Source organism: Kryptolebias marmoratus, linkage group LG15 (genome assembly GCF_001649575.2).
Source record: "Kryptolebias marmoratus isolate JLee-2015 linkage group LG15, ASM164957v2, whole genome shotgun sequence".
NCBI lineage: Eukaryota > Metazoa > Chordata > Actinopteri > Cyprinodontiformes > Rivulidae > Kryptolebias > Kryptolebias marmoratus.
In genome coordinates this window covers 18,365,580-18,381,996 of record NC_051444.1, presented here as the reverse complement: position 1 = coordinate 18,381,996, position 16,417 = coordinate 18,365,580, and the positions used below count along the sequence as shown (strand labels likewise).

Below are 16,417 nucleotides of genomic sequence, written 5' to 3'. Positions count from 1 at the left end.
CTGTTTGACGACCAAATGCTTCTGTCACTGACAGTTCAGAAATTATTTTCAATTTAATTTATAGTTTTTGTTAGATTATTAAAAAGTAAGTCACAGATTTTGTAGAATAGAATGGATGCACACTAAAATTTTGCACTCTTAATCTCCTTTACAGTTATTATACTGTAGAGAGGAATACATAAAGACAATGCCATTCTCAAGTACTTTTTCTCTTCATAATCAGTGGGTTTTGTTTTCTAGTTTTGCTAAGTTTTAGCAGATTTGAAAGTAAGTATTATCAAGTTGTAGGTAAGTTGTAAAAATCAAAGCAGAGCTCTTTATTGTGAGAATATATTGATCAGCCACAACATTAAGACCATTAAGTGTCAGAAGGAGTGTAACGGACCGTTGATCTGGCAGCTCAGGATTCTGACGGGAAAATCTGCATCCTTCATTTTCACTTAGACATTTGGCACCTACCTAAACCTTTCCCCAAATAAGCAACAGTAGGACTCATGCCCACCTCTCATCAGAACTGTAGCAACGTCACCAAAAACTCAGGAGAAACAAAAGAAGAAGTCTGTGGTGATTAGCTGACCTCTGGTGGGGTCAGATGGAATATCTGCCCTTTTTTCAATGAGCTGACAAAATTCATGAAAGGTAAACTAATTTTAGACCAGTTTTAGATCTGAATGAAATAAGTTGGCAAAAAACATGAGGTTAATTTGTAATTCTGACCACCAAACAGTTTATGCAGCCTATGTGCAAAAAATGTGGAACAATTTGTGGAACAAAATGTCATTTTAACGAAGGTTTTTAGCTCTTTTATTAATGAAGAAGGTTAAAAAAAATCTTGTGGAAACTTTTTTTTTAAAGTTAAACTATATTTAAAGGGAGCACATTTTCAGTGACAAGCTGATTTATGTATTTTTGCCGGTGTGAGAGTAAATGTTGTTTTTACCACAAAACAAAGAAAAAAAATAAAAATAACTTCTTCGCTCTCCTATAATTGTTCATCTTTTCCCTTTTCCATCCACCTCTTCAGACTCTCTTTCGTTCTTGATTTTTGTCATCATGCTGTCCTTCTCTTCCTCCCACCTCCATCACTCATTGCCCCCATCTTTGCCTCGCCTCCTCCTTGTCGGCTTTCCGCTCCTCTCTCCCTCTCCCTAATGAAAGATAGAGTTTTGAAAAGGGGGGAGAACGAGAGGAGGAGGATGGAGGGGTGGGTCTTTATAAGAGCAGCTGCCTGCAGCCTCCACGTAGCCAGAGAAACTACGCCGAGACCGAGGGGAGGAAACATACACTGACTGATCTGTGCGGACCCCACGTAGGCACCCACAATCTCACCGCCCGCCACAGGTAAGAAACACCTGGGGGAGGTCATTTAGGAGGAAAGGAAATGGCTTGACCTTTGACCTCTAGTACAAAACCTTAAAACCAAGCCTTCATAGCTGCCTTTGTGACATTACAATGTACTAGAAAGAAAACATTCTTCTGTAATTTAAGTTTAATACTATCAATAAGCCAAAAGGGGGAAAAACAGATGAAATAAAGCTTTTATGATGAGAATTATTTTCATTGTTTTCAGTCAGGCTTGTCTCTATCACTTCATCATCTATAGCTGATGGAGCGTAGATGTTGCAGTGATGTGACCTTCTAATGCCAGAAGTTATTGGGACTCTAAATTAAATGATTTAAACCTAACATGATGTTGTTCTCTGTGAGAACAAACTGCTGGATGTGATTTCTGTTCATCAGGACTGCGTGTGTTGGATCCACTTAGACTGGGTTTGGTTGTGTTTGCCAGAGGAAATTAAAAAACTAAAACAATCTTTCAAAAGTTTTTTAAGGCAGGCACTTTCACTAAAAGCTCAATTATAAATATAGCTGTTTTAGATTTTTATCACCTGCCGCCAAAAAGTGTGTTCGTGCGCCTGTCTTTTACCAAAATACCTCATGAACCACTGGATGAATTTTAATTAATCTTCAAGGAAATATTCGTTGCATGTATCTCTACAATTTATTAAATTCTTGACCAACACAAATCAACATAACTTCCACAGAAAACTTAAATTAGAAAACATAAATGACAATAAGTCAGGTAATTGTATTGATTTTGTGCTAAAATTAAATGTAGTTGTAGATGAGAGTCACTGACAACACATACTCCAAGTGCTTCACATTGTACACGATCTTTACTTAAATCTTCAGCATTAAGTGTTGGTGTCAACCTTAGCAAAATATCTCTTAATGAAACTCTCAGAAAGGAATCACTGTGTACATCTACAACGGATTCACTTTTGGAGTCAATCCAATTCAATATGACCATAACAGTTAAGCACCATTAGACAGCACAAAAATAGCTATAACTCGGTTAATTTCACTGAGCTCAAACCTGGCGTGGTAGTAGCTGAGAGTCATTCACGACACAGACTCCGAGCACTAACAGATCAGGTGAGATATTTGTTTAAAACTTTAGCATGTTAGGTGGCAGGCAATATGCAATCTTTCAAGGAATGCTAGTTTATTGACCCAAAATCAGCTGATATTTTGCATTTCTACCACCCTTACTTATTTATATCTTCTATTGGTTTCTGTTATTTCACGTTGCTGCATGAGATTGTGCATGATGTTATTTTCAAGGTTTGACCAAAATAGCAACAGGTCTGTCATTTCTCAACATAAGATAATCTCTGGCATGAGAGCAATGCTGGGCATTTAATTATTTCAGTTTCAAAAAATTTAATCAACGTCTGCCTCTTGTTAATGCTCTATATTTACAGTGGAAATTTTTTTTTTTCCCAACATTTTTCTTATCTTACCCTAATGTGTTGCGAACAAGCGAAGAACAGTGTTATGATAAAAGCCCAGACAATAATTAATTAAGTCCTCCTTATTGTTACCCACAGTGTAAGACAGGAAGTCTACAATAAGCAAGTTAAAATATTGGCTTAAGCTGTACTAAAGATTTAGAGCAGAATTAGTGTGTTGTCTCCAGAGGAGCAACTCTGCCTTCCCATAATGCACCTGGTTAAGTCCTGCAGGTGTGAGTGGGTTAAGAGGCAGGAGGACTGTATACAGAGAGGTGAGGTGGCAGTAGGTGAAGTGCACCGGTATTTCACAAAGAGCCAGGGAAAGGTCATAAATTGCTGTCTGTGATTAGTCAGTCGTTAAGCTGTGATTTACTGTTGCTTCCTGGGTTCTGTGAATGGAAGGGGAGGCTTCTCAGAAAGGTCCTGTTTGCCTTAACACTGCAGCTCAAGACGCAGAGTAATGAAAGGTTATCGGCGTGAGCTCAAGTAGCTCAATCAGCAGATTCCGCTAAAGTCACATCCACAAAGGGCTGCTTTTAGATCTGACTGAAAAATGACTTTCCTATCAAAACGTTCATCATAAAAACACTTCTTAGGTGATTGCAAGCATAAACAATATGAACCACTTTAAAGTTTGTAGGCATTGTGACACTTGGATATTAAACAAAACCTGTGCTGTTAAACACAATAGCGCTGAGGCACCGTTAGAAATAAAGTCAGGTTGTTTTTGTTGAGTCAAGTAAAATGAATAAGAGAAATATGAGGTTACAGGGTGTCGACAAATAGATTTTATAGATCTCCCGTGATCTGGCCCCATCTGTCTCATTTTTTTCTGCAGACTACTGTGGTCTTTATGAGCCTGAACCGTTTAAGGACTGGGCTAATGAAGCAGGCTAAATGGGACTGCTTTAAAGTAGAACTGAAATAATTGCAGTTTGTATTGTCGGGGTAGCTGCAGGTGCAGCAGTAGCTGAGATAAAAAAATAGGGGACATATTACTTACATTTAAAAAAAGTCTTATGTTCTGACAGGTTCAATAAAGTGATGTTAACATATGAATTTGCATGACAGTACTATTAAATAGACAATAATAATTATTGCTGTGAGTGACCATGATCCATCACCACGTGGTGTGTCTCCATATCTCAGTAAATATCAGTGCAAACAGAAATTTAATTAGCAGCTTTGCTGTGATGGACACAAACTGCCTTCAAGTGACAAAGCTAACCATTACAACAAAAGCAAAAGTGCTAAAATCATTTTAGTTTACATGTAAAATATATTAATGCACACAGATACAATCTGTGTTGAGAAGCACCTTCAAAAATCCATGATCAAGAGTGTTTGTGCTTGTTTTTGAAAATCTGTCAGAAAACTTTTATAAAGTCAACAACAATATCAAGATGGAAATAATTAACCTAATCTAGCCTGGGGCACAGTTTTCACTTCACCTTGAGAGAGACAAAGACACTGACTTCTCAAAGAGTAAACACTAACACACACACACACACTCTACAAAAAAGCATCAATCAATTCAATTTGTTTCATGTAAATGAATATAGAACTAAACTTATAAATATAGCAGTAGAAAAAAGACAAACTCCCAATCTGATCCCTTCAGCACTGACAGAACATCAATATGTAAAAGCTGAATGCGCCAAACATTAGTAACACTTAATGGGTAGCTGCTTCATTTCCACAGGTCATGCCTCGTGTGTCTCCTGACCCTGAATTTGTTGATTCCATAGTGGTGCACACCATCAGCTTTATGTTTCTACTTTTGACCCTGCTAACCATGCTCACTCAAAGCCTATATTGAGAAAATGAAAGCAGGACAAGGAGCAGTGGATGATGGGACACACCCCATTGTGCTGATGCACACAGCTCTGACAGCCTCACTAAATTGGCTGAGAACGTGTGGAGTTAATCCATGGATACAATGTTCCTAACACACCGGGGTTCCCGTCCATCTATTTGTGCTGCAAAGATTTTACAGATCTGTCTTTATGTGTGTTTGCTGCTCCCGGTGATCCTCTTTTCAACACCAAAATACAAGTCACTCTCGAAAGATGCAGTTGTATAAGTTGCCTCCCTCGTTTTTTTGGCTTGTAATTGTGAAAATCAGTCTAAAGGCTCACAAATGTCCATACTTGATTAGTGTCTTAGACACAAGGGGAAGAGAGATAAGCATTGTCAGACTTGCAGCAGGTTAGGGACAGCTGTAATACTGAGTTTTACAGAAACAATTACACATAATTAAATTACAACAGCAGATATGGTTCAACAAAAACATAACTTTTCTACAACCTCAGTGTGGCTAAAATATTGTTCAAATATCACTCCAAAAGTAATTAACATAATTTAATAAGAAACTACATTGCATGCTTGGAGTGCCAATAAAAGTAAATAAATAAAATACACCACCACCTTCTTCTGTATCTTATCTATCACCACAATGTCCGGTTGGTTAGCCATCACTTGTTTGTCAGTCTGGATCTGGAAGTCCCAAAGCATCTTAGCTCTGCCATTGTCCACCACGTTACGTGGAGTCTCCCACTTTGACTGTGGAATTCCAGTCCATACTCAGTACAGATGTTCCTGTACATTATTCCAGCCACTTGGTTATGGCGTTCCATGTACGCTTTGCCTGCCTGCATCTTGCATCCTGCTGTTATGTGCTGGACTGTCTCAGGGGCATCTTTACCCAGTCTGCATCTTGGGTCCTGCCTGGCATGATAGACCCCGGCCTCTGTTGTTCTTGTGCTGCCATGATTAGAGCCTCTGTGCCGTCCTTCAATCCAGCTCCTTTCTAGCCACTGGTAGGATTTGTTGATATCAGCCACTTCCTCAGTCTGCTGGTGGTACATGCTGTGCAGGGGCGTGTCTTTCCATGATGGTTCCTCTTGTTTCTCCTCTTCCACATTGGGTTTTTGCTGGATGAGACATTCACTGAGCAGTTCGTCATGAGAGGGTTTCTTCCTGATGTACTTCAAGATCTTAGTTAATTCATTCTGTATAGTGGCTGTGACACTCACTCGTCCTCCACCTTCCTCGTTTTTCCAGTCTCTAGGAACAGAGATACTGCAACTGTGAAGCTCCTGGGACTCTGGTAGAGACCCTTTTTGCTGTTTTTTTCCAATATTTTTTCATACTATGTGTCATATACATTAATAAGCTCCTTTTTGGATACACATTGAGGAAGCAAATCCTCTCCCACAAAAAACTGCAACCTTACAGTTTGCATTTACTCGGCTGTGCACACTTTGCTGACCCTGACAGAAAAAAACACCCAACTTTGCAATTATTGTGATTCAAGACATATTATGGGTTGTATAGCTGGGTGACAAGCATAGCCTGGTGCTTTACATTACTTAGTTAGAAGTAACAAAACATTTTTAACAAATTATACACATGAAACTGTGAATATATGTAAATGGATAATGAAAAAAACTGTAATTGTTTTGTAACATCAAGAGTTTTCAGTTTTTTTACAGCATTAGTGAAGTTACAGAGTAACTTCAAGTTCATAAAGATCTGTAGAAAAGTTTGAAAAGAAAAACCAAAAGTTTAGCCAGCAATGCCTGATGTTAATTCAACAATCAGTGATAATCTTCGTACACTCGTTTTCTGCAAAGTCAGGTTGGCCGTGAGGGTGAAACGTCCTTGTTTTAACAAGTGTTGCTGCAGGTTTATAACTTAAAGGGGAAAACAGCTTAAAACTAAAAAAAAACAAGCCAAACATATCACAATACGTTACCTAATCATGACACATAAAGCAAAATCAATAAGATAGGATTCTGCTGCCCTGCTGTAAGCATGCGTTAGCCTCCTCTTAAGCACCAATCGACCTCAGCTGATTAGATGGTTTGAGAAGGTGAATCGATTTACTTCAGCGTGTCTGTCTGTAATGACTTCAGCTGCTACGTCACACACAGACCTACTGATAGGAAACATCTCGGAAAATCACTGACAGGGTTTTTTATATATAAGTGACAAGTGTCTGTGCAGTGAGATCAGGAACACCAGAAGTACTGACTTTCTTAAAGTAGCACAGGTTTTAGTTTATTTCTTTATTTTTCTAACAGTACATCAACCATTTACAAAGTCCACAACTAAAAGTGTAATAAACAGTTCTTCTTTGTTTTTGGACAGTTAAAAAAATTAAGGATTGAGAGTTTGAAGCCACTGTTGTATAGCTGATCTCACTGGGTGATTTTATAGTATTATAGATATAAATACTGCTGCAGATGCTGCACATGGACCAAACAGTTAAATAAACAATGTGATGTAGATTTTCATCAACATGATTGAATGTATCAAATTTTTTAGACTATAATATTGAAGAATTTTTACACAGAGAGCATTTGAATAAGTTAAAAGGTGTTAAAAGGATCAATGCTTGGGTCATTCTGAAATTATTAGTTTTATTATAGAAATTAAAAAGTGAAGCAAAAGCTAAAGCCGAACAGAGAAACTGTGCACTGAAGTTAATGTGTTATTATTTTAGTGACACAATAAGCTGCAGTCCAGCTTTAAAAGATAAAAAAAAAAAAACACTCCTCAGAACAGAAACACACTGCTCCTCTGTTCAGCCAGGCACAAATAATCCAGCTTTAAGTTTTGCTTTGGGCTGGAAGTCTGATTTTTTTTAAATATATTTCTTTTTCTTGATGAGAAACTGGGAATAATTGAGGGGGAAAATAGTGGAAATTGGTGATAACACGGTGTGAGTCAGTTTTTCGGGGCTTTGCTTCGTGTGTGTTGTGTCTCGGATGAAGAGGCTGTGAATCAAACCAGAATGTTTCAGCATTTAACCAGCTGCATTTCTTCAGTGCTGACAGTGGGCAACATTTTTTTTAGCATCTTGACCAACTTCAGCGTATAGTCACAATAATACCGACCAGAAAAAGGTGCTCTCTTTAGGTCAGGGGTGAGTTTCTGTCTCAAGCAGAGGGGTTCAAATATCTAGGAGTCATCTCCATCAGTGATGGAGAGATGGATCAGAGCCACATCTGCAGTAATGAGAAAGAGCTGAGCTGAAAGGCAAAGCTCTGGATTTACTGGTCTAGCTTTGTTTCAACCCTCACCTATGGTGATGAGGTGGGAATCATGACCAAAAGAACAAGGTACTGAAACAAGCAGGGTAGGGTAGGGTGGCCGGGCTCAGTCTTAGAGATAAAGTGAGGAGCTCCATCATCCAGGAGGGGGCTCGGAGTAGAGCTCCTCAGCATCTGAAGGCGTCAGCTAAAGTGGGATGCCTCCTGAGTGTCTCCCTCTGGACGTTTTTCAGCCACAAAACACCAAAGTCAGAACTCACTGGAGGGGGAGGGATTGTATATCCTCTCTGACCTGGGAAGGCCTTGCAATCTCCCAGGGGGAACCGGAGAGTATTCCTGGGAAGAGGGATGTCTGGGTCTCCCTCTCCTCCACGACCCGACCACCGATAAGTGGAGGATGTATGAATGGGTTTTTTTCACTGCTGAATAGAAGGTAGAGGGTAACACAGTTGCTGAGTAACACATAAACAGTTTCAGTATTTACATTTTGACAAGAAGTTTTAGTTCCTAGAAGAATCCAAGTAACGGTGTCAATCTGCTTAACTTTTTTTTGTTGTACTATGAAAACGATAATTTCAAAGCTTAAGAGAAAAGACTCAGAAACTAGATACTAACGTCTTGTCATGAAAGCCATTTTACTTCAATTATCATTTTTCAAAAAAGGAAGTTTTATGAAATGCAACCAAAACCTGAAGGTGACACTGATATTATTGTAGGCTTTTAACTCCACATTAAGAAAAGAAGAATACACATCACAGTCTTATGCATACTGTATACTTGCATTCTGAAACTTTAGTTTTTTTTGTGTGCATGTGAATATAAAAATGACCAAAAAAAATGGATATACAGCCACAATGCATTTAATGAAACTAATAAAAAGAGGTCATATCAGCTTTATTTAGCAAAACACTTCATGTGTGGTGGCTGGGGGGCTTTCTTGTAATTCCCACTCAATGTTAAATTGGCTCTCCTGTGTTTGCATGCTATGGCCACAACTCAGCAGAGCAGGTATTAAAGCTCATTTTTGCATCATTCTTCTGGTTTCCAAACTGAGTTCATGACAGGAGGATGCAGGATGAGATGTTGCTAAACGAACACACCAAAGCTTAATCTAATGTCATCTGCCAGTTGTGTCCCTCCCTTTTCTCACCTCCTAAATCAGTTTTGTCCTTTTCTGTCAACTCCCATGTTTGGATCAGACTGAAGAAAAACTGAAGACACGTCTTTTATTTTCCCTCACTCAAACATGATTAATTTTGCAGAGTTGCCGCCTTATGAGATGGGAATTAAGAAGGAGCTGTAGAGCAGTTACATGTTTTTTTTTTTGTTTTAGCCGAGTTTGAATTTATCTAAATAAATTTTACTTCTTGGACGTTATAGAAGCATTTAGAAGAGGAGAAATGAATTTTACTTACAGCTTACAGTTTTCATTTGAAACAGCTCTTTTGGTACTAGTTTCAGCATCTCTTGGGAAAATCTAAAAATACATGTTTTTATATTTGTGTGTGCGCGTTGCATTGTGAAGAAACAGTGAGTCAGTTTGCTGCCAGAGGCTTTATTTGAGGCATCAATTAAAGGAGTTAACGAGTTTGTTTAATGAGATGAAAACTCTGCTTGTGCCTCTGACATCACACGCACCAGAATGGGCCGCTCCTTCAAGAAATAGGGTCAATTTTTTTTGTTTTTTGTCCTCCTAGTTGTCACTATTTTTGTGTCTTATGCTAATTCTCACTCCATCTACTACTCCTGTTTCTGGTACATCACTCATAGAAAAATCCAGATTACGCTCCTGTATGTTGGTGCTTTTGATCCAAACAGCTTGTAAGGCCTGCTAAGGTTCTAGTGAGTAGAGAACTCCATTAAGAATAACATCCCTCCATGATTTATTTCTTTTCTTTTTGAACTCACACAGCAACTATGTAAGGTGAAGGTCTACGGCAGGGGTCTCCAATCCTTGTCCTCGAGGGCCACCATCCTGCATGTGTTACTTGTTCCTCTGCTCCAACACACCTGATTCAGTGGTTAAATCACCTCTTCATGTTCTGCAGAAGCCTGTTAATCACCCATTGATTCAAATCAGGTGTGTTGGAGCAGAGAAACAAGTAAAACCTGCAGGATGGTGGCCCTCGAGGACCAGGATTGGAGACCGCTGGTCTAAGGAGTTTAGGACTTGGCTTAGAGTATTTAAATGTGATTTTAAAATAGTTAAAAATTCAAACACATATGTATATGACTATAGCAAAATTTTCAGACAAGGCAAAATGTTCAAAATTAAATAACAGACAAAGTTTAAACCAGAAGTCCAGGTTAGTGGCACATTTAAAAAGAAGCCATAACTTTCAGTAGTTTGTAAAGAGGAAGAGGAATTATTAAAAAAAACAAGTTAAAACAGCAATCAACAATACTTTTAGGTGTTCATTCATGTAATTTCAAACTAATAGTAATGCTTTGTATCAACCATAATGAAGCTCATACTGAATAAAAGTGTGTAACATTTATGGGAATTTTCAGGCAGAACATTTTCCCATAAAGGTTTTTGGGGGTTTGGCTTTGCATCTGCTTAGTAACTTTCAATAATACAAGTTTAAAAAAAACCAGCACAAATAATACAGGTAAACAAGTCATATCATGCTGAATCACAGGCAGGTAGGAGAGTAAACAGCATGCGTCATGTGTAATTGCTCTGTCCTGTGTTGTGCAGCAGACGTTGGGACCATGAAGACGGTGGTGGCTCTGCTGCTCCTCTGTCTGTGCGATCCTGGACGCAGCGACTGCCAGGGAGACTGCCTGACCTGCAGCCACATCCTGCCCAGACAGCTCAATTTCAACAGCATGGTGAGACATGGACACACACTCAAACCATCAAAGAAACCGGGAACTTTAACTCAAAGTCTAAAAGTTGGACAAAATGTCATCCAAATAAAGTCCACGCACTATTCCTCCTTAGGTGCTTAGCAGGAATAGAAAACAGAGGAGTGCTCACACAAATAAACTCAGTGTTTTCACTGGAACTCTATTTTCTCCAGGGGTGAAATAACAGAAAACCCCTTCGCTCGTGTTTTTGTGTTTCCTCTCAGCATCTCCCTGCCTGACTCAACAAACTATCCTTTTGGCATTTGAGTTTGAATTTGTTGTGGCTAATTGATTCCTGAGGTCAGATGTTCATTTCCCCTCTCTGCGCCTGCTGGTTGTTTCTTTCTGGTTAAAGACACGTCTGAGTCTGGGACATTTTTGCAGGCGGCACACAAAAGGACATTTAAGTGCAGATGGCTTCAAACATTAAGCTCCGATCTCTTAGTATTTGGCACTTATGTCACAGAGGTATTTAAAGGGACCCTAACCAATCTTAGAGACAATTAGATGTAACACTGCATTAATTTGTCCCTTTCTTGCCTGTGATCTCCCGCTGCCGAAGGCGAGAGGCGATTATGTGTTCATTTGTCTGTAGCTTTAGCAAAAAAAAGTTCATGAACCAGTGGACATGTTTTAAAGGGGCCTGAAAATCTTAACAAATACAGCTGTAGCAATTTTACAGCATAACGTCAAGATTTGACCAAAACAGCTATAACTCTATCCCTCCTCTGCATAAGAGTGTCTTAGTCTAAATTCGTGCCATCAGAGGCGATGGGCGATATGCATTCCTTCAAGTATTTCTTGGGCTTTAATTTAATTTTTCTTTCCTAATTCATGTCCTCATTTCTTTCACGGTTTGGTTGTGTCACGGAAGCAGATTCTGAAACAATGCCTCCTAAAATATTGATAAAATTTTGACACGTTGCTCATAATATGGAGACATAAATATGTTTATACTTTGTTTATTCTAATGTTTGGTTAAAATGAGGTTTACGTTTATATAGAAGCATTTGGTTTGGTTTATTGAAATAAATCTAGATGAAGGCCTTTTGAATGGAAGAAAACGCCACGGCGAAGAAACACCCACTGAACTCACATTGAACCGTTGGAGGGGGGGCACATTATCGAACCTCTTAAGCAGAGGACAGAGGCGATAAACACACCAGAAATCTGATCAATCTCCTTTTGTCATATTGATTTAATTTTCGGAGCCAACGTGAGTTAAGGGACTTTCTACTCAAATGGCTCTCACAAATCAGAAGTTTTTAGGAACACAACAAAGCTGTTTTAATTGGATAAAAAATATGTGACTAAATTTCCCAGATTAATGTAGCATATGTAATTTCCCAGCTCCCAGTGTCATGCAGTATCAATTACACATGTCAGTGTTTCACTAACAAGTATGTATGTACAACCACAGCAATCTTGAATCCACGCTAGAGGGGAAAACGTATGTCGATCTTCTGTCAGAGCCCAACTTGACAAATTAAGAAAAGGTCCACATGTGCGCCTAAAGCTAATTTAACCCTCTCATGGCCTTCAGGTCAAATGGACCCTGATTTACAATGGCTTCTCTTACTCTTCAGGAGGGTTCAATTAAAATCTAACAAAAAACACTCAAGCATTTTTTGTTCCATTTGTCTGCTTCACCTCATTGGAGGAATATTTTGCTTGGCTGCTTGAAGTAGTACACACACCAGGTGTCCCACAGACTTTATGAAGTCAGCACAGGATCCTCAGAAAGTATTTAGACGCCCTTTACTTTTTGCCTGATTATTTAAATTTTTTCTCATTAATCTACTCTAACTGCCTGCAGCGTTTATAGACAGGATTGCTGTGAGGCATGGATCAGGGGAAGACTACAAAACAAGTTTTGGTTGCACTGAAGGTTCCCCAGAGGACAGTGACCTCCATCATTATCAAACTGAAGAAGTTTAACACAACCAGGACTCTTCCTTTAGCTGGCCAACCAGCCACACTGAGAGAGAAGGGCCTCAGTGAGAGAGGGGACCAAGAACTAGATGGTCGCTCTGACTAAACTTCAAAGATCCTGTGGAGATGGGTCTAAGTTTTAGAAAGACAACCATAACTGCAGGTATCCACCAGTCTGAGCTTTACGGCACAAAACAAGGACTTTCAGTGGAACAAGTTTCTCTGGTCTGATGAATCCAAGATTAAACTGTTCAGTTCTACATGTTATGTCTTAGGAAAACCAGGCACTGTCCATCACCTGCCCAACACAATCCCTACAGTGACGCATGGTGGTGGCAGCCTCATGCTGAGGGGTGTTTATCAGCAGCCATGGCTGGGAAGCTGGTCAGGGTTGAGGGAAAGCTGAACAGACCAAATGACATCAGGTATCCTCAATGAAAACCTGTTCCACAGTGTTCAGGTCCTCAAACTGGACCCAGGATTCACCTTCCAACAGGACAATGAGCCAAAACACACAGTGGGACAATACAGAAATTAATATCTCCTGTCTTTGTCTCTTCCAGGTGTGTCTCTTTGAGTGCACAGAAAACGTTTCCCCATCCTTCACGTGGGACCTCTGTCGTAAAGCCCTTCCATCATCCACTTCCTCCCTGGATAGTAACATGAGAAAAAGATCTCAAGAGGAGGCTGACGTTCTGTTGCCTGAGGAAGAGGAGCAGATGGAAGGGGACCTGCTATCACCCACTGCGCTACAGAAGCTCGACCATGTGACCCGGGCGCTTGGCCTAAACCAGAAGGGTTTGTCTGGCAGTCAGCTGAGCGCCGTCTACAATTCTCAAAATGCCCTGTCCCTTGAGAATGAGTATGAGGAAGAGGAGGCACAGCAGGAAGATGGGGATGCTGATGTGGGAGCAAGAGAACAAGGTGATCAACTTCTGAGCGTCTCCAAGAGATTTGGTGGGTTCTACAAAGGCAGGCATGGCTACAGGAAACTCACGTCCCCAGGAAAGTCATACCAGAAGAGATACGGTGGCTTCATTGGCATTCGGAAGTCGGCACGCAAGTGGAACAACCAGAAACGTTTCAGCGAGTTTCTGAAGCAGTACCTGGGGATGACCCCTCGGGCCAGCGAGTTCAACAGCGTGTCAGGTGACCTCACCCAGCAGAATGAAGTTTAACAGAGTGCACCTTTGAACCTGCGACATAAAATAATTATCTGATGTGTTTTTACTGAGCTTGTTTTGCATTAAACTGATCAACCTCTTGGCATTCAATATTAAAATAGATTGACTGAAATAAAAAGCAAAATAAAATAAACATGTTGTAAGACTACTTGTCAGCCTAGGACATAAGGATTTATGATTTCCCATTCCTTTTGTTTATAAAAATGATCAAACATTAAACATTTTATATAACTGGATTCATAACTTAATTGAACACATTGAAATGCTTTTTATTTTCCAGCGTTTCCATCTTAAATTCAGTTTTATTAATTAAATGCAAAAGAAAATCTTGAACTTTGATCTTTGAACTTTATTATTATTATTATTATTATTATTATTATTATTATTATTATTATTATTATTATTATTATTATTATTATTATTATTATTATTATCACCATCATCTGTGTATTTCCTTTGGGAAACCTTTCCTGTTAAAAACTTGCAGATCCTTTTCTTTCATTATGTCGCCATCTTGTGGCCAAACTTATATAACACTGTTATGTGAATAATAATGCCAGTGATGCTTTTAGTTTTGATTTTATTAGTATTTTGTTTATTTTTAATTTTTTGCATCAAAATAAGATGAACTTTAGCAGTAATACTGTATTGTGATTTATGCAGAAAAAATACAGCTATAATTGTTAGTTTCTAGAGTATCTGCTCCAAAACACACCAGAGACCAGAATACTGAGGCAGTTTAAAGACTAGACAGCATGCTTCCATCATTTAAACATTATGGCACTAATCAGTCCTACTTAACATATTTTGTGTAAAAGTGAGCATAATCTTTGACGAGCTCTTGTGTTTGAATACTTCACTCTTGTATGTACAAAGTGTCTTCAAACTGTACTGATGTAAAGTGTTTCTGTAGACCGGTATGAAACCTGTAAATAGCTGAATTTAAACACGCCAATAAATATAGTTTACTATTTCCCTTGTGGCTTGTCATGCACAACTGTTTCTGTGTGTGTAAGTATTTTGTTCATGAGATTTATAGTGTCATTTAAAGTGGTACATTTGTTTTCCTTTAAGTTATTTCAGATTTTAAAAGAACAAGTACAGTTTTCTATATCTTCTGAGAATTATTTGACTGACATTTGTGCGTTTCTAACAAGGTTAGAAATGCAGATAATCTGGTAATAAGCACTACTTTTTTCCCCACTCTCCAGTAAGCCATAAAGTCCACACATGCTGATGTTATCATATTACTTGTTGTGTAAATCTAATAAATAGGAAGAGGGCTGTCTGCAGATTGAAGCTGGTAATAAAGCATCTTCATTAATTATGTAGCCAATCTAAATGTTTTATTTCTGGACAGTGAACAAAGGACACATGTTTATTACATAGTTTACATTGTAAAATGACTGGTAAGACAAACAGCCACGCTGAGAGTAAATCCATCCCAATCAGTGACAAAATATAATTTTATTTTAGCTACCATCATTCATTTGACATATCTAGTGTTTTTATTTGCCTTTGAAATAAATGAAAAATAACACATTAGAATGCCTAATGATTAAAATACTTTTAATTTTCCATCATTTCTTTTTCTTGTAAAAAAACATCACATTTTTACCTTGCCTGGAGCTGATTCCCTGAATTTATCTATTGCTTGTTTCAGTTCTGATTTTGAAAATGCAAGATTTAGCAGATCTTAAACTTGGTCATATTGGGTTAACAAGTGTTCATTTTCAACTAATTTCTCTCCTCCTCTACCTTTCTTTGCTCATGTTTTCTGAACTATGAATCTTGCCAAAGTTTGTTCCTAACATTTCAGCTTTTTCTTGATCTGAAACTGCTGTTCTCTCATTATCATGTAAAACTGGAAATCCATACTGTTTTTCTCATTCATCTTTTTAATCATTCCCCGAACTTTATTAACATCAGTTTCACTTCTGACTGAATTACAAAAGGATGTCCAGAACTCTTTCTTTGCTCTTTTAATTGTCCTCAGTACATCAGCCTGCTGGATTTTTATACTCAATTAAATGTTGGAAGTTTTCTTTTAGGCAATTTGAAAGCTTTGTTTCGAGACTTAATGACTTTGTCACATTCTTGTGTTCACCATGGTACAATCTTTTTTCTATTTCCATCATGTGATTTTGGAATAGTTTTGCATTGCCGCCTCTAAAATTGCTTCAAAAATGCACCTATTAAAATTTTAAATCTCAAAGTAGTTAATATTACTTTGACTAATTTCTTGATCACTAACGTGTTTAAACACATCCAAATTAGCTTTAAATAACCATCTTTGAATTCCTACTCTTTTACAATTTCCCACAGTCAAATTTATTGTTGTAACTGTTGGATAATGATCACTTCCCACTGTTGTGTCTGAAACAACCTGTTATATACACTTAGCTGTTAATGTGTCAGAAACTAAAGTGAGATCAATAGCTGACTCTAAACCATGATAATATGCATTATAGTAATGCACATTATACTGCATTAAGCCTTTCTAATTGCCTATAATTCATTCAAATGGCTGCTTCACGAAAAATACACAAATGAAACAAAAAAGGAATTGCTCTTGTTGCAGTTATGGCTCTTAAGA

At 38.4% G+C, this 16,417-nt stretch overlaps 1 protein-coding gene across 2 annotated transcripts; it reads left to right on the top strand.

Annotated features, from left to right (window-relative positions):
• The first annotated feature begins 1,227 nt into the window (after positions 1-1,227).
• On the top strand, positions 1,228-14,142 carry pnoca (prepronociceptin a). 2 transcript variants are annotated; one of them, XM_017425872.3, is made up of 3 exons: positions 1,228-1,341; positions 10,554-10,687; positions 13,201-14,142. In XM_017425872.3, the coding sequence occupies exons 2-3, from the start codon at positions 10,568-10,570 to the stop codon at positions 13,813-13,815; spliced, it is 735 nt and encodes a 244-aa protein (XP_017281361.1). In that variant the 5' UTR covers positions 1,228-1,341; positions 10,554-10,567; the 3' UTR covers positions 13,816-14,142. The 2 variants fall into 2 exon arrangements, with proteins under 2 accessions (XP_017281361.1, XP_024863736.1); XM_025007968.2 differs by having other exon boundaries at positions 1,259-1,341; positions 10,557-10,687.
• The last annotated feature ends 2,275 nt before the right edge of the window (positions 14,143-16,417 follow it).

What these genes read in the sequence shown, in the direction of transcription:
- pnoca (XM_017425872.3), top strand. Translation starts at nt 10,568, where the DNA reads ATGAAGACGGTGGTGGCTCTGCTGCTCCTCTGTCTGTGCGATCCTGGA. An exon ending in AGCTCAATTTCAACAGCATG is followed by an intron (nt 10,688 to 13,200) that starts GTGAGACATGGA and finishes TGTCTCTTCCAG; the next exon opens with GTGTGTCTCTTTGAGTGCAC.